This window comes from Hetaerina americana, unplaced genomic scaffold (genome assembly GCF_022747635.1).
Source record: "Hetaerina americana unplaced genomic scaffold, ioHetAmer1.1.p SCAF_4, whole genome shotgun sequence".
Lineage (NCBI taxonomy): Eukaryota > Metazoa > Arthropoda > Insecta > Odonata > Calopterygidae > Hetaerina > Hetaerina americana.
The window spans coordinates 59835193-59861741 of NW_027286985.1; the positions used below are offsets into that span (position 1 = coordinate 59835193).

The 26549-nt window shown below is 36.3% G+C and overlaps 1 protein-coding gene across 3 annotated transcripts in view; it reads left to right on the top strand.

Moving 5' to 3' along the window:
• The first annotated feature begins 217 nt into the window (after positions 1–217).
• Positions 218–26549, top strand: part of Adck5 (aarF domain containing kinase 5) — a 33289-nt gene continuing 6957 nt past the window's right edge. The window contains exons 1-9 of one of the 3 annotated variants that reach the window (XM_071590560.1): positions 218–673; positions 790–1015; positions 1178–1312; positions 1441–1599; positions 6756–6887; positions 13067–13232; positions 20646–20819; positions 20938–21169; positions 25974–26112. In XM_071590560.1, the coding sequence (XP_071446661.1) occupies positions 462–673; positions 790–1015; positions 1178–1312; positions 1441–1599; positions 6756–6887; positions 13067–13232; positions 20646–20819; positions 20938–21169; positions 25974–25992 (1455 nt within the window). In that variant the 5' untranslated portion in view covers positions 218–461 and the 3' untranslated portion in view covers positions 25993–26112. Of the gene's footprint in view, positions 674–789; positions 1016–1177; positions 1313–1440; positions 1600–6755; positions 6888–13066; positions 13233–20645; positions 20820–20937; positions 21170–25973; positions 26152–26549 lie in introns of those variants that run through there. The other 2 variants (XM_071590558.1, XM_071590559.1) reach the window with 2 other exon arrangements.

Genomic DNA, 26549 nt, shown 5'->3' on the forward strand with positions numbered 1-26549 from the left:
ATTGGATGAGATGTCAACCTACGATGGCGCCATTGGCTGCTTTGGGCCAATGAAATACGTACAACATATTATTTTTTGTATAAAAACGTAATGTCGAAATCTTGTTATTTGCAATTGTAGTTCTCATGAAACTACCAATGCCATCCAATTATTTCCAAATATCGATCAACAAAATATTAAATGGATATTTGAACTGTATTTGGAATTTAAACTATGCAAATAAAGGAACGACTAATATATGTAATGAACCTTGGCTGTCGTCTTCCGAATGAATCGTTGTACCCGAGAAACTCGATGCCTAACGTACATGTTCATTGTGCCCAACTGCTGAAGATTGGAAATGATTTATAAGATATCGCTGATAAGTAATTTCCAATTTTCATTCCGGACGGAAGAATAAGTATGAGTGTGCTATCAACGCTGTTACCTTCAATATATCTGGAGACAAATACGTGGTTGCTATGAGGTCGTCTGTGTTATTCAATCGCTTTAAGGTAACGAGGGTTTTCCATAGACATTTTTCAACGATCAATAGTAGCGGTTACAGAAAGTATGCTAAATATAGCGTAATTGCTGCTGGTTTAGGCGGTATAACGTTCTATTACACATCATTAAATAATAAGGAGAAAAGGTTATTGAAAGTCACCGTTGGTGGAATCGCTCGGTTTTTGAGGTAATACTCCAAAGAGATTTTTCATTAGATAAAAGAAAGCTTTCAAATATTGAAATTGTCATTTAGTCTCTTTAATAACGAAATGTTCTCATAAGCTGAATTCTTACATTAATCAGATCGCTGCAAATAGGCACGTTTATATCTATCGACTACTGGTGGTCATTGAGAGGGATTGAAGAACCTTCAGTCGAGTATGACCTGGCAATTTCCAAAGTTCATCAAAGGGCTGCTGACAGAATATTGAAGGGATGTCTTCAGAACGGAGGGTTGTACATAAAGCTGGGGCAGGGACTTGTATCACTGAATCACATTCTGCCCAAGGAGTATCTCGCAACCCTAAGGGTAAAGTTAGAACAGGGACCCTTGTTATAAATATTCAGTAATATTTCTGCATGTTATATTGTTCATGAATGAAGTGATATTGTTATTAAAGTAACTTACATTGTTCATAAAGTAACTTATATTATTCATTAAGTATGTTTTCTTTGTGATACTTTCTTTTAGTCTTTGCAAGACAGATGTTTAACCCGTGGAAACGAAGAAGTGGCGAAATTATTTCTGGAAGATTTTGGAATTCTGCACACCGAGATGTTTGAGAGCTTTAATGAAGATCCAATCGCGGCTGCAAGTCTAGCTCAAGTAATCAAGATATTTGCTTCCGCTAATCTAGAATAAAATGTTCTTGCGTTGTTACGACTGCTGTGACTTTAATTTCTAATGCAGAGTAAAGCCGCCAAAGTCTAATTTCAGTAGTATTTTCATTGCAGGTATTTCACGCCAAAACCGCCGACGGACAGGATGTCGCAGTAAAAGTTCAGTACATAGATTTACAAGATCGTTTCAAAGGGGATATTACCACAATTGAAATTTTACTGAAAATTATTGGCTGGATGCACCCCAAGTTTAACTTTGAATGGGTTTTAAAGGTATTTAATACATTTATCTTTCTTTCTGTCGAGATAAATTTTGAAGGCACATCTAGAATTATCTTGCTTTTTAATCTTAAGAGGAGGAATGCATGATCTGAAGGAAAAATGGAATCTAATTAAGAGGGTACGGCAGGAGGAATAGAACCCTTTGTAATCACCAAACTAAAGATCATGTGTAGTATTGTCTACTACCCTTTGATGTCCAGTTGCTCTTTTCCATTGTCTGTACGTCGGTATGTGTTCATAACACTAACAAATTGCCAACTAATAAATTGTGATATAATGAAGGACCTCAATGGTTCAACTGGTGTAACTTCATGAAATTTTGATTTCCAGTTGCCCTTTTCCATTGTCTGTACGTCGGTATGTGTTCATAACACTAACAAATTGCCAAATAATAAATTGTTATGTAATGAAGGACCTCAATGGTTCAACTGGCGTAATCTTATGTTGAAGAATTGAATACAAACTTTGTGGAATGCGCAGATATTTATTTATTGTGGTACAACCGGCTTCATTGTTCTTTCGCCTGAATATATCGATAGGATGAAACTGGTCAACTGAAACAAATATTTTTTGTGAAATCCGCAAGTTTGTGCTCAATTCTTCGGTGATTGATCTATCTAAAAGCCTCCAATATACCAATTTGAAACAAAACTATTATTAAATTACACAGCTATTAATATAATAATATTTCCATAATCAGATTAATTACCTACGTTTTAGGTGTGATTTTGAGTTAAAAAAACTTGCGAGCATGTTTCCTTTACATTTCCACTGTCTGTTCTTGTAGACAACTAGTCGTTACATGTACAACTTTTTTTTGTTGGAAGCATGTTAAAAAAAACCACACGTTACTGTAACAATAGCTTTATTTTGAAGCACTGACCATTTATACTGTCACTGCTGGAAACTCAATTTCTTGCTATGAGATAATATTTCAATAAATGCACATAGGAATAAACTCATTTGCATTCATTGACTCAAGTGTTTCACAAATTTAAAGATCACCAATTCAGAGGGGAGTGCACTTAAGTGAGAATGGCACCTTTGACCTCTGTATTAGAAGGCAAGAACGTTAACTCATGGCCGTCAAGCGTTATTTTGCACAGTGAATCCAATGATGCATCAAAAGAATGTAAAATTATGCTGTGAACAATTAGTAAGCATTTGCGCCTACTTCTTGGAATATCAATTACAACATTCAAGTTCATAAAAGTATGCTTACACACACTTAGGGTTTTATACTTATTGCCATACTAATTACTTAAGCAACTATTTTTATATTTTACCTCTGTATAAATTGTTATCCATTTATTCTCAATATATTTACACAGGCAGGCCCTTTGGGATTCATTAAAATAGTTCTTTGTTTAGGAGAAGAAAGTAGCCAATGAAATGATTAAGAAAGAGCTCATTCCTACAGCAAACACTGTAGAATAATTGTGATTGATAATTATACTAATGGTGGATTTCTATCAGGTGAATAATCTACAGAGAAATTTTAATTGAGGCAATATAGTCCTGAAACACTAATCATTATGCCCTTGGATTCACCAGACAAGTCAAAGAATACACCCATTACTTTTTGCTTGGGGTCAATTTGATGTATCATGGTGTCTACTGCATTGAAGATTGCATGCACTGTTTTCTTTCCTTTTCAAATCCAAAATGTTTATGGGATAGCAGGTTATAAACTTTGAGGAAGTCAATTCATCTTTTGTTGAACACATACTTAAATACTTTTCATAGCTGGGGGAGTATTGCTTTAGGTCTATAATTTCCCACACCGTCTATTTCCCCTTTGTTCTTATATATTGGTATAAACTTGAGCAATTTGAGGGCATCAGGATAGATACCATCTCTCAAATTATGATATACCATTTACCTTTACCTTTTTCCTGATGTACCATTTATGCCAGTGTAGGCTTTCTTCACTACCTTGGTAATATGTGAGCAAAGCTTTGATATGCTGCACGGTTTAAGAAAAATAGACTTGTAAGATGCAGCAGAGAAGATACTAATATCATGAGGAGGATCAGGTGCATTAACCATTGGTACATTTGCCAGTTTTATTGAATCCACTGGTTTTCTTTTATCATCACTAAACTGGGAGGTAACTCCATTACTTTCGAGGTAGAATTTTGTTTAATAATATCCCATGTCATTTTAGTTTTATTTGGAGCATTGAAAATTAGTTTATCATTAAATTCTTTCTTTGATCTCTTGATGTTACTGCGGTACAGCTTTTTTAAGTTAGAATATTGGTGGTGCAGTGTGTTATTTTTGGAGGACATAATATTGTATGGTATAGTTCTTGTTACCCTGGACAAATACCTACTTTCTGGAGAGGTCCAGTTTTTTTTTAATGGGTTTAGGATGCCTAATTGGTTCAAGAGGAAAGGCTGAGTCAAAGTGAAAGAAAAACTTTCTGTAGAACAGGTCAAAGTTACTGTTCAGGGAGTTATTCTCTTTCAACGACTTCTAATTCCCTTGACTCAATAGAAATTGAAAGTGGCTGACATTCGGGCCCTAAAGATCCTCTTTAATGTGGAAGAGACAATGGAAGATATACTATTCCCAGAAACATTGAAAACATAACATATCTGCACAGTGATCAGACAGAGCTGGGCCAAAAAAAACTGTATTAACTAGGAATTCAGGAATAATTTTTGTAGATATTGTCCAACAGGGTTTTTGAACTAGCTTTAACTCTTGTAGGATTATTTACCAAGGGTTTTATGTTGGAGGAGAATAATTTAGTCAGTAATTCTCTTTGATTTATACCATCAGTGAGAATGTTACGATTGAAGTCTCCTGTGAGAATTATTGCAGGCCTCCTGGAATAATTTGTTAGATTATAGAGCAAGTTGCCCAATTTTTCTATGAAGTCGCTACAGGATTCTACGGGAGATCAATAAAATGCAAAGATAATAAAAAATAGCTCATTGAGAGTAAGTTTTATCACTTAACATTCAAACACCTCTTCAGTGTTCAAGGACTTCTGATTGATCTTCTGATTTTCATCCACCGTATTGTTTTTTACATAAATCAACACTCCAACATGGCGTTTCACTTTACATTATAAACATTCCTCTATCACATTCCCTGGATTTGTGACATCCAGTTCACTAATCCAATGTTCACAAAGGCAAATTATCTCTGGATTTTCTATTTAAGTTAATGCTTCAAGGTTTTGTAGCTTATTATAAAGACCCAATGTTGAGAACTGGGATCCTGATCTCTTACTGTCCCCTGTTTAAAAAAATTGGATGTATTGCCGGTGCCATGTATTTATATTTTTCATGTAGTAGTACATACAAAAAGAAATCTATCTGAGTAGGTGAAAAATTGGGATATCCATAAATATTCTACAAGGCAGAATGAGCAGCAGCACGTTTTATTTGTACATACAAAAAATGCAGGTGCTGGCCCAAATTTTATGGGCCTTCGACTTTAAAATAAACTCCCAGCTGAGATTAAGGCCCATAAAAAGGTGGCATTTAAAGTCAATCTACTTAGGTTCTTAAAATGAAAAATGTTTTATTCAATTGCTGAATTTCTTGATAATGCTTGATATGCGTCTTGTATCCATGTATGTATTTTGTTACTTTCCCCTGACGTGTTTTATATCAAGTGTAACAGTTGTAACAACTTGATCGCTGGACAAATAAAATGTATTATTATTCTTATTATTACACTGAGCACTGATATGGGTTTTGTTATCTTAGCCACTTTGTATTACTGCAGTTCCACCGCAGTTCTGCACTTGAATAAAAAATGCCTCTAGGTCAGGTCACATTCCACTTATCACTCTACAGCACTTCATCTTGGGCATGAAATGCCACTAATTTTGAAGCTGGAATTTACACCCTTGGACTCAAGCTTACTCACCATTATAGGGATATGAGGAAAGGTCTTTCCCAGGAAGCTGCTGACAGTATTTTTTGAAGTTCCACCCACCAGCTTGCCAAGATATAACCATACCCTTTTTACACCAACAAGATCTGTTGACGATGCATTTTTTCCACTGCCAATTCATGGTAGGTCTTGCCAGGTTTCACATGGTCCTCACCCCTGTGGTGGGTATGATGCATAGCCACCATTCTGTTAGATTGGAGATTGGGGTTATCTACCTTTTCACTATCCACCTTGGAAAACTTGACTGATTTTTTTTTACTCTTCTTGGTCACCATAACCTATTCTTCAGTTTTTCCGGAAGTTTCCCCATCATCAATCACATCACTGCTCTCAGAACACATGATTATGTCTTAACGATCACCAACAATTGATCCATCTCTTGAGACAATGCTGGAATCTGCTTACGTTTCACTCTTGGGTGTGCGAGATGAACCAATTAATTCGAATAATTGATATTGTCTTAAAATCTATCACAAAAGAGACGGGGAAGATATGTGGAGAGCGTTTGATTGGCAATGGGATGTTGAGCACTATGATGGAGGGGAGAATGTTAGGCAAGTTAGGAAGGGGCAGGAATTGGTTTTTATGTGGTCTCCCCATTGTGGAGACTCATCAATTGTACAAAAAATGTAAAATGAAGAAGAAAAATCTCAAAATATTGGCGCACACTCTCCCACTCATTGTGATCAACGGTGACCCTTTTGAGAAGTACACATTTAGGGATTTAAACCTTCCCCTGCACCTCAGAGTCATATTTCAATTAAATTTTAACATAATACAAACATGAACATTGCTTTGGTCTTCCTATTCAAATACTTATCGTAAGGCATGCTATAACCACATGAGAAAGTGTATTTTGTGTGCATAAATCAGTAATTTTGAACCTGTATTGATTGCCTTCTCATCTTTGCCATTGTGTGTTATATGTGACTTCTCTTTCCATTTTTGACTGGCTTGAAAGGGAGATTAAAAAAATGAGCTTGTAAAATTTATTTAAGTAATGGGATACCTTGGTGTGATTTAATTTTGGGGAATTGGTAAAAATTAAATCTGTAAGTACCTTAAAAATATGATATATACCTTTATTTTTGGGTCGACGATTCTATGAGTCATTTAAAATATCCTCCTCTGGTTTAGTACCTCTACTCTAAATGAAATAGAGGTTATTTGTGGATTTAATTTTGTGTCCTAAAATGGTTGTGATTTTTAATCAAATGTGATGTTTTTTATAGGACTTAAAAGAAAACCTGGAACAAGAGCTGGATTTTGTTAATGAAGGCAAGAATTCTGAACTGTGTTCCAAAGACTTGGCCCATTTCCCATTCATATATGTCCCAAAGGTGCTCTGGGAGAAAACAAGCAAGGTAGGTGACACGCATTGTTGAGTAATTATCCCAATGAGCAGGCAGTATACCCTTAAGGGCAACAGGTACCTACCTATTAAATGTCTTACCTGTGCCAAGTAGAGTTTTATACTCTAGGCAAACGGAAGAATTTACATATTGTGCATATTCTGTTTTGTTTTTTTGTTAGAAAGGATTTATATATTATTGCTAATTATCAGATTTGGACTTGTCAAGGGGTACATGTCCCTTTGCCTGGTGTGAAATAGAGCTGACTCATTTGACTGATTATGCTATAATTTTATTGGCCCTGGCAATTGGAATAAATTTGAATGTTCACCCTCTAACAATTACTCATGCTGTTTGCTGTCTTAATTTGTAATATCTTTTCCTCGTGTTTCCTCCCATATCTGCCTCTTCTCCCTAGATTCATTTAGGTCAATGTTTCCTAGTCTTTTTTTGTATTGTCCCCCACCTTTAGATGCTAACCTCTAGCATAATAGGTAATCAAGAACAGAAATAGTGGAATGTAAAAGGGGGCTTCAAATAAAAAAAGAACTGGGGTAAAACTACATACTTTTAAGGTTGCTTTATTCAGTGAATGTAAATTTTACCAATGGTTTATTTATTTTTTACCCTTTAAGTGATGCCGTGATGAAGGCAGCATCATTCTCTAATTGCCCCACCTTGCAACCTGTGGGGTATTGGCTCTGCATTAGGAAACGGTGATCTTGATAATGTGTTATACATTTTATGGTAGCATTTGGGAATGTTTGCCATTAATTCAGGGTAGGAGAAATCCGATTTATGTAGCCTCATATGCCCTATCCCACCAAAAACCTGAGGTTCCTGACAAAGAGGCTGAACCACCAGAATCTCTGTGGTTCTGACAGAATTTTGTATAATTTCCCTTTTTTCGAATCACATCAAAATATGTGTAGCAGATATTTGATATTAAACCTATTCTGATGAACTTAATGGCTAGTGTTATACAAAAACAAAATTTTACAAGATTGAGATAATTATTCTCTGTGTACAGACACAGTAGTCATATATTTACCATAATTTGACAAAATTATTTTTGTTGTGGTGTTAAGCATAGCTGATAACTATGTATTTTTTCTATAGAGGGAAAATTAATAAATTTGTGTAGTGATAGTAAATGATGAAATATTATATTTCCCATTCCCACCTTTCCTATCATGCTTACAGACCTATGGAATTATTTGAGGAAAATATTTTTTAAATTATATAGAGATTTTTGAACAAATGCATAGGTTATCTCATGGTTGAATTTCAAACCATTGAGTGAGTTCACCAGGTGGTGAATGGTGGGCTCACCTTTATGTAAAAAGGTAAGCTGTGAAAGAAGTAAAGTGGAATTGATGAATAGGCAGCTAAGAAATAAATGGTGGTACATGGAGAATGTAGGTGTCTGTCCTTGGGTAAGATAGTTTGTTAGATAGCAAGTGGATGATGCCAAACAAAAGACTTCCAATTACCTGGTGGAAGGGGCCAGAGCTGTCCTTTATGCAAGTGAAGGTTGAGACCTGAGTGTTTGTGACCACATGTATGGTGAAAATTACTTTAGTGGATATATCACTGGTGCGGAAGGTATCTTGAAACCATTATATTATTATCCAAAAGGAACAGTAGAACACTGATTCTCTTTCTCTCTTTTATTGATTTAAATAAACAATGTAATGGGACATTATTGTGTAATATTCTTGAGGTAAACTAATCTTCCATTCAGATCTCCATGTGGGGAATACTTGTGAGAATATATCGTTGAAATATGTCTTTCAATTTAGGATTGGAGCCTAGAATGTCCATTCTCTTTGGGCATGCCAGAAATTGGCAAGTGTAAAGTTAGGGATACATAGAATGGGTTTAGACATCTTAGATGTTGGTGAAGTGAAAAGCCCCAAGAAGTAGACTTTGGATTGATAGCTATAGAATCATTCACACAGGCTGTGTCAGCGGAAATGTGAAGTATGTGTATTATTGCAGAAGTGTGTTGTAAGAAGAGTGAAGAGCTTTCGTTAATGCAATGAAGGGATCATTAATGTAAAGAAAACAATGAAACCCACAGATACTTGGGTGGTACAAATTTACATCCTGATGATGGACTATGATGCTGATGGATGGAGGATGCAGTGAACTGTGGTGCTAATGATGTGTGATACCACCAAAGTAATAATAAATTTAGAGGAGCATGAAACCCAGTTACAATTGGAGACTAGCATGAATGATAAAAAGGAAAATATTTGGAAGAAATGGTCTAGATAAAATGCATGAAAGAGGATGAAGGTTTTTGTGACTAAGCATATGGTAGAAGAAGAACAGTAAATATAAAAAGAGTGATCAAGTTTGCTGAATATGGATTAAGGAGGTTCTCATAAAAAAAGCAGCAAGATGATGGAAGTAATTGAATAATCGTAAGCACAATATGATTGTTGAAGAAGGCCTTCTATCAGAATAAGCAACAACTTATGACACCCAAAACTAGCACATGTATAAGGAAGCATTCATTAAAACCTATGTATGGAAAATTATAAGAAAATGCAGGAGATAACGCGACAGTAACTTTTTGATGGAGTCATCCGCTAATAATCATTACAATGCAAAAATTGCAGAGTGTAAAAATCATTTGCCTTAAAAATCATCCCGGTCAAGGCTAATGATTTTTACACACTGGAATTGTTGCATTGTAATGTTAATATATGGAGTTTCTTTTCTGCAGCTGTGAGATATGAACAATAGGGGCAGCAGAGGAAAGTAGATTAGAATCAACAGAAATATGAGGTTACATTAGAGTAATAAAAACGAAATAGGTAAACAGGTGATGAATTATTGAGAATGTGGGTGAAGGGAAAAACCTATGGAAGGCCTTTATTATAAACCATACATAAAGAAAACTTTACATTACCCAAGAAAAATCACAGGGAAGAATTACGTATGGGAGAAGGTCATGGATGAATTACTAGAAGCAGTTAGAGGAAGATGTCAGTGCAAGGGGAGTTATAAGGGAATAATTAAGTTGGCAGGTAACAGGGTAGTTTGAGAGCTTCTACGAACTAATTCTTGGGTTGATAACCCATTGTAATGATAATGGAGGAGGGTTTACTTGTGAAATGCAATCAATAGCTCGTACATAATCCCCAAATTATGTTTGTAATTGGCTGATAAATATTGAATTATATAGGAGTAGATGTGGGTGGCGGTAGTCCAAGGGGTAGAGTATTTGGACTACTGACCAGAGGGTCCCGGGTTTGATTCCCGAGCGAGGCACTCTGGGCAGCTGCAGCTCCACCAAAACTAAAGTGATTTTTCGGGTACCAGATCTTCCTGGGAAACCATAACCGGCACAGGGAAAGGAACTGGCCCTCCTACCCTGATGTGTGAATTTTCACACGCCGTATAGGGCTTAGTACTGGGTGATCTCTACCATCACCTGCTAAACCGACCTTCGGGTTGATTACTGTGTTTATGGTTTTTTTTATAGGAGTGGATGACAAAACTAATGCTGTTTTCCCCATGAATAACATGAAATTACAACCCTCTCCCGTTGCAATCCCTTGAAACCCATTTCCTCATATCCATTACTCCAATACTGTCAATACCCCTTGTCTTAGGGTAGCTTTTGTTGTACATGTGCATTTGAATGTGAATAAATGCTCTTTTTTTCCAATTTTTCTTGTCATACTTTCAGGTAATAAATTTTCCTTATGGTAAAGTCCTTTAAAAGATGTTAATTGTTGATCTTAAGATGAATGGGAAGGGTAACTTTGCCCCTTGTACTATGTAGCTTTAAGGATACCTTGCATAGGTAGTTTGATATTGTAGTGATCAAGTGGGTGGAGGATTCACCTCTGACTATACGGTACCTGGTTCAATATGATGTCTGTGGAGATTTCTAGCTTAAATTGAGATACATGATTTTCTGGGCACTAGAACTTAATAGAAACTACAGATTGCACAGGGAAAGGAACTGCCCCAATCTGCTCTCTGAATGTTTGATTTTTGCATGTTTTATGGCAAGATTGGAGACAAGCTGCACCTTCATCTTTCTAGCCAGTGTTTGGCTGATGATGTTGGTACAGTCTGAGCATTTTACTGCCTACTTACAATTCACATCATTCTCACCGGAAAATGCTGATATTGTCATAATAGGTAGCTTAAAATTTTAATAATTACTTCTGTACAGCATTTTCATTGTCCTTTCATACTTCTTTTGCCTCAGCCACACTCATAATTTGGAATAGAAATACTCTTGCACTTATGAGACTTATTATACCCCTCATCTAGTCTATTTTCAGCTGTGTTGAACCATGACTTTTTATAGTCGACTCCGTCCTGTTTACCTATTTACTCGTCTTTCATAAATCAGTTTGGTGATTTGACTTTCATGCATATATTTTTTCAATATGATCAAACCCACATTTTTGTGCTACCTTTCACTTTATGCAATGAAAAAATTATTGTGTTTATCCAAATTTATGGCATAACTGAAGTTTACAAACATAAATTGAGCAATTAGCACGAGTGAGCCATCAGTGATTTGTATCCTAACCAAGATTTAGGTTTATGTTCCATCTATGCCTTTAGATTTTCTATTTTTTTAAATTTTTACTTCTGATGCAATCTTATTTTCTCTTAGATAAACTTCCCCAGAATCATTGTACATAGTTCTCTCATACATTTGGCTTGCTTTAATTATCTTCTATACTGGAATATATATTCTTAAAATAGTCCCTCCAAAAGTCTTTGACTCAGCATTCTCAATTCACATCATGACCGCTCTTATTTTTCATTGCATAAATTCTTGGCCTCTTGTTGCTTCCCCATTTTGTCTATTTCCAAAAAAGCTTAATATTTCTTTAAAAATTATGGTACATTTTTTTCTCTTACCAATCATTGCTTTCCTTACTTTCCTTGATCACATCTTTGAATTCATCCTTTTTATCTTTGTAAAGATCACATACTATCTTTTGAACTATGTCACCTTGCTGCAGTCACCCTCTTGATGTGTGCCTTGCTTAGCACTCACAGAATCTTGTTCTCATTTATTCCTCTGGGCATCATCTTTCATTCTCCCGCCCACATCTTTTCCATTTACACTTTGAGTGCATTTAAAAATCATTTAATTCAAACTTTCCTAAACATCATTCACACACAAATTTTCAATGCAGCCATCCAATTGTATCTTAATTGAGTTCTGTGTATCCTCAAGTATGTGTCCATTCTGTATTCTAACATTTTTGACTTGTTGCTTTTTTAAATTTTAACTCTTAATTAATGATTGTTTGCTGTGGTTAGTTTTTACTCTGAGGATCTGGGTTCATATCCTAATGTTGACAGCTTCCCTTCCTCCTGTTGGCCCCTTGGCGCCTTTTGTCAATAGTAGGCTAATATTGACACCTTGTTTCTCTCTGCCCTTCTGCCATTCCCTGACAATCATACCTGTACCAAAACAACCACTTGTCCCTTATTGACAGAAATAACTGCAGCTCTCAGTAACCTTCCCTAATGTTTATTACCACAGCTACTGACTTTGTGCTTTTATCTTTCTAGCATCATTCTATTTCCCCAGATTCTCTTTGAAGCTACCAAATTGGAGAGTTTAGAGAGACTTAACCATAATTTACTTCCAAGTAACATTCACTATATTGTAATGCGATGAGATGGGCATTCTTCTTGCCTAAAACTCTCTTGACTGCAATTTGAAATGTCTGTGGTTATTTAATAAAAGTATTTAATTGAAACTTTGTTGTATAGTTGATTTCCTCATAATTTTGTCATTATTTAAGCTCATTATATTATTATCATTTGGTTTGTAGTTCACCTCAGCATCTCTGATTAAAACAAAGATCTTACTTTTTGTATTGTTTGTTGCTTTTAACCTCTATATTTATCATGTTTACAGTTCTTCACTTGTTTGATAATTTTGTTTCAATTGCACTGCAGCTAAACAAAACTCATGAACATTATTATTTAATTGCTTAGGAAATATATAAAAATGCATTGCCATCAAGTGTCATTTTAATTTGTTTAGTTGATGAATATATTAAAAGGAGGTTTCATTAGTCTAATGTTGTTCACTAGCTTTGTTGAGGTTAATATTGAATTTGCAGACCATTTCTCCAGTGCTAATATTTTAATCGCAAGATTTTGAAACAGCCAATCTTACCGTTTCACAGAGAGTGCTGACAACAGAATTCATTCATGGCATCAGGATCAGTGACACTCAGGCTCTTCTCAAAGAAGGTTATTCATTGGCTGACATTGACAAGAAACTTATAGTTGCCTTTGCTGAACAGATTTTTCATACAGGATTTGTTCATGCAGATCCACATGCTGGTAATGGTACGTTCTGCCTTGATTTCAATGAAAATGAATGTGAAGTGTGTTTGTGATGGACTGGACTAGGTACTGAAGTAGTGACACTTCTTGTCTCAAAGCTGGTGTCAAAAGGTAAATTTTTTCATAAATTCTCACCCAAAATTTAGATTCATTGAACTTATTTATCTAAGAAGTAAATTATATAACTTTTTCAAGCTATGGATTACTTTCAAAAGTTGAAGCTTGAAACTGAACTAATTTTATGGTTTTGAATGGCAGCAAATCCATAGAGTGGGGAATATTCATGAGTTTAGTGTTGATACAATGGTCTCAAAGAAAAGCTACTTTTGCCTACATGTATTGAATGGAGTATAGGTGTAGTACATGTGTTGTAGTACCATTACAGAATGATGTAGTAGTGCTCATTCCTTTTGGATAAATACCAAAAGAATCAATCAATTGATTCATCAGAAAATGTCGTCATTACAGCCTGAGGACCAAATGATTAATATTGGTTCTACTCACAATCGGTAATGAACAAACAGGTGATTTTTACCATGGTAAATGATAAGTATGATGTACACTGTTTAATCTTTTTTGATGATGTAAGTCATCAACTATGATGGTGGATTCAATACCAAGATGAACAAGATAGATGAACAGGCGTGGACAGTGAAATCACTCATTTGCTTCTTTATGGAGTTTTCAAGGTTACCATAGTTGAAAAAATTAATGACGTATCACCAGGAGTGTGACCACAATCATTTCTGAATTATATTTTATGTTATATCAGGATAAGTTAATGAAGAAATTTATCTCAGGACACCGGCTTTACTCATTGTCTGTAATGAATCTACCCTACGTGCAGTATATGCCATTTCATTTGGTTGCACCTGAACAGCATACATCTTCTAATGCATTTTCAGTTATGCATATTTCTGTATTATACATTGTTTCTGTTACTGTTTCATATATTTTGGGGAATCGGGATGTGGTAGTTCAGGGGTAGTGTGTTGACTACTGACTGGAGGGCCCAGGTTCGATTCCCGGGCATACCTCTTGGGCACCCTTAGCTTTAACCAAGCTGATTGGGGAAACTATAGCTGGCTCAGAGAAAGGAACTGGCCCCTCTACCCTGGTGTGTGAATTCCGCAAGCTGTATAGGGCTTAGTTTTGGGTGAACTCTACCATCACCTACCAAATCATCCTTTGGGTTGATTACTGTGTTTATGGCTTTTGTTAATATCTTGGAAAATGCATGCTTGGAACCAATTGAGAGCAAGTAATGGCCAGCTTGTAAGCATCATAGGTCAAACTAGACACTGCAATGTATGCTCTATTTCTTGAAGCAGTATGCTCATGGGATGAGGATAAATCAGGAGTGATAATGGTTAGAGTAACAAAGACGAGGGATGATAATAAAGAAATAATGAGAAGAAAAGGAGGAGATGAAGAAATGGTGGAGCCACAGAGAATAGGAAAAGGAATGAAGTGCTAGGAATTGACATGACATATATACCCCACAATTCACCAAAAAGGTGTTTGGCAGGGGGTGAAAGCACCAGGTGGGAATGGTGAGTGATTATAGAGGATATGGGAGAGGAAGGGAAAAGGGAGAAATATTCAGTGAAAAACTATCAAATACCATGCAAATTTGTATAAATGCAGTAGGATGATTTAATTCAAAACTAGGGTTAATTCTTGTAATAAATTTGTTGTGCGAAAAAGGGAATAAAAATGAACTGCTACCATACGACTTGCCTCCACCAAAATAAGATAGGTCATGCAGAACTGAAAAGTAAAAAGGGGAAATTCCATCATCACATGGACATTCAACTTATAGTCTCTGCCCCCAAAGACAATTGTAGGGAATGTGACACACCTCTGCTAGCAGCAGATGGGGTCCCCCCCCACAGAGATGAGGGATGGAAGAAGCTTGAAAACAACAAAGCAGGGCAAGCGAAATTGTAACAAGCACTACATTCATTGAATGTCAGTCCTATGCAGTCAGGTCTGCAATATCACGCACCTGAAGGCAGGAGGCATGGGTATAGGGGCCTCTGGGGGCCCAGTAGGGGGCACAGAGGAGGAAGGAGCCTTGCCATTGATTTCAAATGCAAATCTGGGAGATGGTAGAAGAGAAGCGAGGCAAGACTGGGCTGGAAGTCCTGAGTGATCCAAATGCCTGTGGTTGCACCCGGGATCAAAATTCTGAAGGATGCGTGGGCGGCTCCTCCCAGAGGGCCACCCAGGTGAGGGAGGGGGGGGGATCCAGAGAGGTATACCACTGGGGAAAATCATGCCAACAAAGGAATGGCTTGAGTAGAAAACAGATTCTTGAAGGAAACACAAAGGTATGGGAGTGAATTTTCAAGAGACTAGACCCCACTCACTTCATTGTGGTTGGTAGGTGGAAAAGTCACATCCTACATTTCCCACTCGACAAATAACTTGATCTACCCTCTTAGTCTCTAAGATGTGTGAAAATGATTAAATGTGAATAGTCTCTCACACTGAACGTCACCTCATGTTTCATACTTCAAATTGTTTGTAGTTCCAATTTGTCTCCCAAAGCCAATGCCAGTGCAAACAGAGATAACCTGTTACCGTTACTTCTTTACATAAATATAACCCAAAAGATAGAATTTATCTCATATTGACTCTGGAGTATGAAATCTTGTTTTTAGTGCAATGAGGGTGCTGCTTCTTTCTGTGAGCTGTGGTTTTTCTTGAAAGTTCCTCTGCTCATGCTTAGCTGAGAGTGGCCAGAGTCATCACCTGGATTTGAATGTGGGATCTTAGGGTCAGTAGCTGAACACTCCCAAAAACGAGTGGGCTTACATGCTGCTGCTATTATTACATGAACCTATTATTGTCACAGTGATGTGCATCACATGTTGATTTTTGTTATTCAAGTGCAGAAGTGCATTCAATTACTGCAGTAAAAGAATGTATCTGAAAAGGGAGACTACTTCTGTTGGGTTTTAATCCAAGTTTTGTGTGGCACAAGTGATGAGAACATGTGTGTCTTAATATTTGACCAGATGGCCTTAGTTATGCTGAAAAAAATAATTTTTTCTGCAGTCAGGCTGAATTATCCTAATTTTGTCGAAGATAAATTAGCCATACCTAATCCTTGTTCTTAATGACTTGGTATTCTCATGCATTTTCTAGTGTGCGGATCCTGATTATCTGACTTTCAAATCACTTCCTAATTTTTCCTATTTAGTTAGTAATTTTCAAATGTTTTGCATATATTTAGCATTTCATTAATATCATCTTAATTATTTTTATTTAAATCATCATCATTTGGTGTATGGAGCAGACATATTATTGCAAAGAAAAGAATGGGTGAACTTTTATATTGTTTGTTGAGTTAAACTCAGTTTTTCTTCTTAGAATTAGAAGAACTGTTGGCTTTTGCATTGGGAACTGCACACTAACCTAAAGGCCAGCACTAAAGTAGATCACCCTCTTTCTCACTTTTACTATTTCATGTTCTCTCGGCTTCATTCTTTACCATTTAAGATTGTTTTATATCATTGGGAATGAATTATTCAAGCCATAGATTATTCAAATATGACTTGACATTAATTTAGCTACAGGGAACAGAAAAAAGTTGCATGATAGATATAGGTCTTCATTTAGGCAAAATTGAGACCAATTGGTGCTTTCTTCCATTTAAGCCATGATAGGAGATCTCAAGAAGCTTATCTGTAAGAAGAGAGAGATAGACCTGCACCCCTTGGTGTTGAAACAGCTCATATTTGTGTGCATATCTAATATGTATACTTTCTTTACTTATTTTTTTGTATCTAATTAATCAGTGATTAATGCTTCCAGTGTCATGTTCAATGCCTCACCCTCTAGGGTTTTTGATGTACCTGAATCATTACAAAATTCCTGTTCAGAAAATGTTGCTTAGCTATTTCCCATGACAACTCTGATTTTCCTCAATATTCTGCTTAGTTATTTCCCTCAAATAGGATGACCTACCATAATTTTCAGTCAGAAAACACTCCAATGTGGTTCTTTGTTTATTTTTTGCATTTAAAAAAAATTAGTTACAGATGAGTGTCAATTCATATTCTCACTCATTGCTCCAATTCTAGTTAATAAAAAGCAATTATTTATGGCTCTTATTAATGATTAAATGGTATGTTATGCCCTGTCAAGTTTGATAAGTGGTTAAAAACATCTTTTAATTTATTTCATCTTCATCCTTGTTTTTTTACTCAATGAGGGAAGTGTAGTGTTTGCATGCATTTGGCTGGTTCACAATGGAGAAAACATCACACATGTGGTGTGGTATGTGTGTATGCCTGCTGCATTTCGAAAACAAAGATACATTGGTCACTGGGATCTGGGAATTACATCTTTGCTTATATAGGACCTTTAGTTAAGAAATAATAAAGATTAGCCATTATCGATTATGATGTTGACCTGATACCCTTTCTTGAATATGCCATCACCTCCTTGGCAGTGAGAATGTCGGACTTGAATCTACTCCTTCAACCGACCTCCTCCTGTGAAGTGAATGTAAATTGTGGGCATTGCATCTTATCAAAAAGCAACTGCTATGATGTATAGCCACTTGCAGGGTGTCTGCTAACCTGAAAATGGGGAAATGTGGAAAACTTGGGAAATCTGGTGGGTTTTGTGAAATAAATCACTTCTTGACTCATTGTAGGAATAGAGGGAATAATCCATATGTCATGTTTAGCTGCATAATTATGAGGGGTGGTAAATCAAGTAAGTTTTGGTGGCTAAGAAAATCAAAAGCATTTGATCATGATATAAATGAGAGGTACATGAATAAACAGTGCCATCCTTCATCTATCTGTTCATTATTCACTGTCGCATTCAGACATTTGCCGTATATTGGTGCACCAACTTTGAAAATTCTTGTGTGGAGAGATGTGTGCCCAGCATGTGGAGGAAATTTAATGCAGTAACTGGAAGCTCATTATATTGAACCATTTTATTGCTAGAGAAATGCTAAACTTCCAGTTCCCACGTCAACAATTTGGATAAATGAATTAGATGTTCCTGGCTGATGTCTATTCTACGAGTGCAGTTGCATTGCTCCTGAGTGAGTTGAGGAGGTGGTTAGCATGACAGAATTGACTAGTAGGCCAGAGCATTATGCTTAATGCAATAGGAAAGCCCTATGGGAATGTTCGGTTCTTACTCTCAAAATACACTTTGACATACCTTTTTTCCTGGATCTTTTTATTCATTTGTTCCACATTTCTGTTGGAGTAGATGGGCAGCCTGCTTGATACCATTCAAACTGATTCAATTGTCACAAAGAGCTGAAACCTTCTTTTCATTACTTGCTCTGGCATTACAAAGTAGCCATATACTTAAACAGTTTGCAATATCTTTCAACTTTCAGACACTCCTGGTTCTCACTTTTAGCACATAACAGTCTAAGACTTCCCTCTTTTCCATGATCACAGCAAATGAAAGATTGCAATTCTCACTAAAAATGAATGGAAAACAATGGACACTCCCATTGATTCATTCTGACTTGTGGCTACAAAATTTGCACATTAATTTATGGTGAAATAATGTTTATCTGGAGAGATAGAAGAAGGGCAGTACAAATGTGTGGCATAGCTTTCATAATATTGTATCAAAAGGTGTTGATTTTAAAATCCACTGAAACTTATTGAGTATCCCTCATAGTTCACTGAAAATCATCATAGTGGCAAAAAAATATATGATGCCGGGACTGTTGTGTTTTCATCTTTTTATTCTCATTTTACTTTCAATGGCAGGATGTTTGGTTTGCTTTGTTACTTAGAAGGAATGTAGAACTTTGTTACTCTGTCCTCAAGTTGCTTGGAAATGCTTTCTTTGGGCTTTCTGTATTGGACAGTATGTATTAAGAAATTTTTCATGTGACTGGACTTTCCATTGTCATTTTTGGCATTCTTGTGGAGTTGGATCATTTTTTAATAATATGTCACCCACCCTAGAAAATCGGAATATTTTCTTGTAAAACTTAGAAAATATTTTCATCGCTGAATATTAAACTCCCTGATTCTTTATTAACACATTCTTAGTAGAACAAGCTCATTTTACTCATGTTTCAGGAGAAACTCTCACCTTTCTCAATAATGTTAAATGGTTGGTGGCCTGAAACAATAGAAACTGTAGTTTTCATGTTTGCTTCAAGATGGTGTTGAAAGTCACATTTTACACCCATGGAAATAATTAACTGTGCTCTGTGTCGATGCCAGTTTTGTGAACATAACAGTTTCAGGTTTAACTTTGTGGAATTCCTTCATGGTCAGAAACTTTACACTTCCACAATAAATATGGTTGTGAAATGTTAAATCTTTATTGTGGAAGTGTAAAGTTTCTTTTTTACCCTCACCGGTTTTGTAGCTAAACAGTGAATGATATATCATACCAGCTGTCAGAATGTAACAGTGGCTGTGAAATCAATGGTTGGGATGAATGCCCTGGGTCAGGGTTGGCAAGCCTTTTGGCAATTTAGGGCCAACATTTATGTACGCAGTGAGACTATACTCTTGACTTGCATGCCAGCCCATCGATTGATTACAATGGAATGGCCCATGGAATACACTCAGCTCTGCATGCCGCTGTGGGCATGTGTGCCTTAGGTTCACTACCTCCACCTAGGCTATAATTTTTGTTGAGGAACAGTATTATGAAAGAAGGAAAGAGAGTGGGTGAACATATAATCAAAATCACACAACTTCTCCCACTTGGTTTTGTGTAACACAGTGACTCATGACTTGAATCACAATCATACTCTCAAGGCTTCCAAGAAGAAACTAACAACCATGCACAAACACACTAAAGGAAGGGTATTGTCCCAGAAAAACCCTTACGCCAGGTGTTTTGCCTGTTAAGCAGGTCTCTACTGAGAGAAATTAAATTAAGGTTCAGGTGGAAAGGAGTATGTACTTTAATGAACAGGGAAAACTAAAAGAAGTAACTGTAGCAACGTTGAGAGCATCTGTGAAAATATGATACTTCTTAATTGACTCAAGAGAACATATGGAACATAATGTTTATTTCTTTACTTGTTTATTATGTAGATGGATAATTCAATGGCCAATTTTTTGACTCCTTGTATTTTGAAAGTATTAGGTTTGACTGTAGTAACTTATTAAATTTACATCCAAGTCCCAATGAATATGAGCAAGATGGTTTTGTCTCAGAATTAATTATCAGGGTTGCATGATTTTCTGTTATTCATAAGGCTGAGCTAAAAACCTAACTGTCTAATGCCTAATATAAATTGGGCGAAAGATGCTTGAAGAAAATAATTTGTAGAAAGACAAACATTTGGTTGATATGAGCACAGAAGCCTAACATGCCAGTGTTTTCATGGTTGAGCTGTCGAACACTTTTTAGTATTATTTGATTAATAGATTGTGTAATTCTTATCTCTGTTAGTTCTCATCAGAAGAAACAAAACAACTGAGGCAGCCGAGTTAGTGTTGCTGGATCATGGGCTCTATGAGGTGCTCCCATCTGGTATTCGAAAATCTCTATGCAACCTCTGGAAATCGATTGTGTTGAGAAATTACAGTGGAATGAAGAAATTCTCATCTGAATTAGGGGTGGAAGGTAAGTCTATGCTCATAAAATGACTATAAACAGAAATATTGATTGCATTTGTGAAAGAACAAAATTTAGTTCATTAATATGTTGTCAATCAGGTGGTGAAACTTTGTTTCACTTCCAGATGACTTCCACCTGTTCTGTACAGCAGTTGCTCAGCGGTACATACCATGCCAAAATACCCAAGAGAATGACATTTTTAGTCTGTTCTTTAATCAGAAAGGTCCACAGTTAAATAGATACAATCAACTACCAAGAGAGGAAAAGGATAAGATACAGCATGAGCTAATGGCTATCCATGATCGGTTGCTAGAGATTTTCAAGAAAATTCCCAGCAAGTTGTTGCTGGTGTTTAGGTAGGATTTTGGAATTATTGAACTAGTTGAAATGTTGTGACACTTTTGTTTTAACCACCAAGTAGTAGATCCTTAAGAGTTGGCACATTTGACACCAACCTACATAATCTAGTTGAATCAAATACACCTCTAACTTCACAGAACCTTAATTTTATCTTAGTATCATGGAATATTTAGTATCTTTCTTGAATAACACTAATTGTCATGTGAAGTTCTGTGAAGTCGATCTTGCATGGGAATTTAAGTGTTCCGATCTGCTTCTCTCCCAAGAGTGACTATACCCTGGGACTTAGTTTAAAGATTAACTGGCCCTTAGCACCAAAAGCCTGTTCCATTAGAGATTCTTCATAACTGATCAACAATAAGTAATGGATATGTATTGTTGAAAAGTCAAAAAGATTCTTAAATACAGTAAAATTCATGGCTAACTGGTGTGATTTTAAGCGTGAGGTAATGTTAAAAGGTTTTGATGGCTATGTGACAGGGACATGATTAGCCTAGAACATTGAATCCTTTGCAAATGTTTCACATGATTAATTTTTAGTTTCCATGTGTGGAGTACTTGAGGGCTAATGTGCTTGGTGTGTTTCTGCAACAGAATGGCTTTAAGCAAAGCATGTTGATGGTTCAACAGCACAGGATGTATTGCACCTTTTGGGAGAGTGTGAGACTACCAGTTTAGGGTCATTCTTACAGCAAAGGGTATTGTATTGTATTGGGTGGACTTAGTTGGGACTTGAATCTCCATCCATGATGAAATGCCAAAATCACAATATTCATCTTATTATTGAAGGAAAATGTCCTTAAGTGAAGAAAACCAGGTGAAAAATCAGGTGAACAAAACCAGGTGAAATACACTGATGGTAATGGTTGTGGCCAAGCATGGAAATAAATGAGCTGTCAAAGTAGCTGACTTTTGTCTTACATGCCCTGCAGGACTGAAATCCAAAATGGAAATTCATTCTCTCATTTTATGATAGATGTCAAAATGTGTGTAGTGCTGTCTCATGTTAAGAGTGGATGCGAGTGATTCAAAATGCACCAATGCCTTTGGGTCTCCTGTTGTCCGGCTCCAGTTGCTATGCCTAATCAGAATTCTATCCTAGATCTATTTGCTGGTTGACATGATTACTCTCTTGTGTGTCATAAACTACAATGTGTAACACCATTATGACATCAAATCAACTTCTATGCTCCTTATTTGGTAAGAAAATCATTTTAAGACTTGGTGAAACTATTCATCTACCCATCATGTAACAGCTGCTGGTGACCAAGTGCAATGCTATGTTGCTTATGTTGTGCATACCAGATTTATGATTGATTTAAGAACATGGATGAGAAAGAGATGGAAAAACGGCACATATATCAAGATTTGATGTTGAAACTGAAGTAGATGTACCCAGGCCACTCAGTTGAGTTAGTTCTGTCCTTTGTGGTGATGGAGTAAATGCTGAGGTGAGGTGAAAGGCTCACCAATGGGAATGTGTACAGCATCCAAACCAGAGTATGAAAGCAGGCACATGTGGCATGGCTTTAAAAGGATTCAGGAGTCGAGACTTGGCCTGGCCCTGTCTATGGTTAGGAGTGAGAAGATTTTGTTTGACTCCACAAATTCTATAATTATTTAATAATTATTTATATTGTAAGATAACTTTTAATTGGAAGTGAATTATTCTCATAATATTAAAAAAAACATCTATTAATAGACAAACACAATGTAATTGTACACAGTCATCTATTTAAGAAGAGATAACAATTTATTTTCTTGAGAATCAAAATGGGTTGACTTTTTCATTTTTGGCTATATATTCTAGAGCAGAAGAATTTTCTTTTAAAATTCATTCTTAAAAGGAATATGTACATTCATCAAGCATATATCAATAGGGGAACCATTGGGTTTAAAGAACATTTAATTTTATAGTTGTGTAAATGTGATTTAATATGACTTGATAGTACCAGAAGACCTTTGCTGTTTTATTATGAATGTGTTGTTAGAAATTACATACATTTGATGGAAATTTTGTTTCATATAGTTTTGTTCCCTGGGCTTGGTCAAATTCATTTCACTACAAAATAGTACCCCAGGGAATTCAAGTAGAAAGAGGCCAGTTTATGTAAATATGATATGGCCCTATTTACTCTTTGATTGCTTACATTTATTTTTGGGCTTAATTTAAGAATATATAATTTGTCAGTGTGGGTCGCGGTAGTCCAGTGGGTAGAGCGTTGGACTACTGATCGGAGGGTCCCGGGTTCGATTCCCGGGTAAGGCACTCTGGGCACCTGCAGCTCCACCCAAGCTATGTGATTTTTCGGGTACCAGATCTTCCTGGGAAACCATAACCGGAACAGGGAAAGGAACTGGCCCCCCTACCCTGATGTGTGAATTCTCACACGCCGTATAGGGCTTAGTACTGGGTGATCTCTACCATCACCTACTAAACCGACCTTCGGGTTGATTACTGTTTTTATGGTTATAATTTGTCAGATGCAAGTATAGTCAAAATTGAGTTCACATAAGCATTTAGTGTGCTTGTTTAAAACGTGAGTTTTGAGTTTTTTTACTCTGATCTTGGGTGAAATTTTCATATAGAAGTGACTCTGGTAAATAAATATTAATTATCATGACAATAAAGTAGTAAACATGGTTTGTGTAAAAAGTATCGGGAAATGTTTTGGAATATATATTTATTTCAGGTAATGCAACAATGCCTAAAAATTCTACAAAGTACATCCCTTGCGCATCGACACATTTTGGCTAGCATCTTTTTAATGACTCGAAGGCTCCCTGGTAGGCGAATCCAGGAAGGTCCTTAAGAATACACGTGCCAGCTTCTTTGATGGCATTTAGGGGTCCCATGATTATGTCCTTTGAGGTAGAATTTCACTTTTGGGAATATGAAATACTCTGCTGGTGTCAAAGTCAGGACTGTAAGGGGGTTAGGGAATCGCTGCGATGCAGTTGCATGGGGTCTTAGCAAGCAGACACTCTACTCTGGTTCATCCGTCAAGACCTTCGGGACAAGTTTAGCACAAATCTTTCACACAATGCCAAATTTTCAGTGATAATAATGTAAACTGTCATCAACCCCAATACGATCTGCAATCATGCGCACACTTAACCAACAGTCTGAATCCAATGCATGTAAAGAAGAAATTGTTACGGATACTTTTTATGTATCCCTTGTATGTTGTTATCTTTATTGTGTAATTAAATCTGTGAAAGGAAAATTCATTAATCCATTTCAGTCCTTGTGAAGAGACATTTTACACTTGACTTGTATGATTATAAAATATGCTGCAGGTTGCAAGAAAAGAGATGTAGCTCTTTGGAATATTAACTGCAGGCTACAATACATTAGGCAGTACAATAAATACTTATGTCAAAGTTATGGTCAAATATACATACCATATGCTTGTAGGAAACTTACAATTTAGGCTTGTCATAAAATGTTTGTGAAGTGAAATCTCAATATGTGCATCTCCATTACATAGTACTTCACTTAAAATTAAAAGTTACTAGAAATTTCCATAGAGAAACTAAGGGAGAGTAAATGGGTCAGTATTAATGTGGGGTCTTATGCTACACACAACACATTTTTCCCAAAAGAGATTGGAAAACAAGAGTTTCCAAGCATTTCTTATATTCAATGTAAAAATGCGTGCCCTTACCTACATATATCCATGATCCATTCTGGATAGATAGGTAAAGCTGACCCCGTGACCAAATATCCTTAGACTCTTTGGTAATGATTTCAAGATTGAATTGGTACTAATGAAACTTTTAGTAATTTTTTCCCTTTTTTGTACTTAATGCCATGAAATTGGTTGATATATTAGGCTGAGGGGTATAATTTCACTTGAACTCAAACTATCTAAAACCCAAGCATATTTGGAAGATGATCATTAAAGGTAGACATGGAGTAATTAATTCAACAGATTATTTAGAGTTAAAGTGATTGCATTCAAGGTTCCATAACTGATGAATCTTCTAATTGGAGAGGTATTACATTAATTTGCAGTTTTATTAAAATGTTTATATTTAAGTTGATTAGTGCATTTAATATCCTTGCTTGAGACAAATATTAGTGATAAGTTCTTATTTTGATGTGCTTTCACTTTTTGGTCTCTGTAATTTAAGGTCAGTTAGTGTTAAGAAAGAATGTTGTTGGGGGAATGAACAGTATTATTAGAGGAATTTGATCATAATTATTTCTCTTTGGAATGTGTGGTGCAGTCCTTGGACATTATAGGTTAATAAACAACATTTGTGTTACTTACTCCCTCTGCTGCCTTTCGCGATCTATTTTATGATATCCCATACACTGACAGTTGTATATGCATTTGCACCCCTCCGTCTTAATTTTATTGCATTTGTCATCAAATTGTAAAATTATCTTACCATTATAGATAGCTTATCCTTAGAAGTTTGGGCATAATGGACTCCACTATGTGATGTGTTATACATGTAACATGTTCAACATATCACATATAATACGTACGACATATCCTAAAAGTGTAATGTTAAATCCTGGAACGGCCATTGTGCAAGCCTTATGAATGTATCTCCTAATTGTTGGCCTACAATTCTGCAATAGAAATTATTATTTTCCTGAGCGAAAACTTTTTAAGTGTACTCCCAACAGAATGTTAATGTTATCCTGCTGGTGGCAGTCAATTCCTACTTGCTATCCATGTGTTCTCAAATATGTCAAACAGGGTTGCATGTTTGCATTTGTACTCCATGTGTGCTTAGTGGTGTGGATGTTTAATTGGGACTTAACATGTTTGCTCCTTCTTGCAGACGAGCTCCTCTTTGGTGAAATCCTAATGCAGAGACCAATTGTCCAACACAATCTCCTACTAACCACTAAACTCACCGGGCAGGACCTCCAGTATATGCAGGACATGGCCCTTCAGCGATTTGATAAGATTATGTGTATTCTGCGTACCATGCCCAAAAATATGCTTCTGGTCATTCGGTATGTTGAGGCAAAGTACTTTGAATGAGTGTAGTTATGTAGTCTACTATTATATCTATCTCTGTATTAATTATGGACTCATCTTTCTTAGATTTTCATTTGGAAAATTTTGTCTTTTGGAACCCTACTGCATTAGACTGTATGGGAAAGCTGGTTCATTGTTGGGGGTACCTTGTTTGATTGTGATCATTAGGTCTCATGGCTGCTGAATTTTATGTCCCATCTCTTGTGTGCTTTTTTATATTGGATTTTGTTGAAAATAATGAAAGTTAGAGGGGCTCAAGATGGTGCAGTGGCTAGCATAGTGGCTTCATAGTGGCTTCCCACCTGGGTTCAAATCCTGGAGACAGCAGATTTTTGCAGTGGTATCTGGATCCCTACTTGAGATGCTTTGTGGA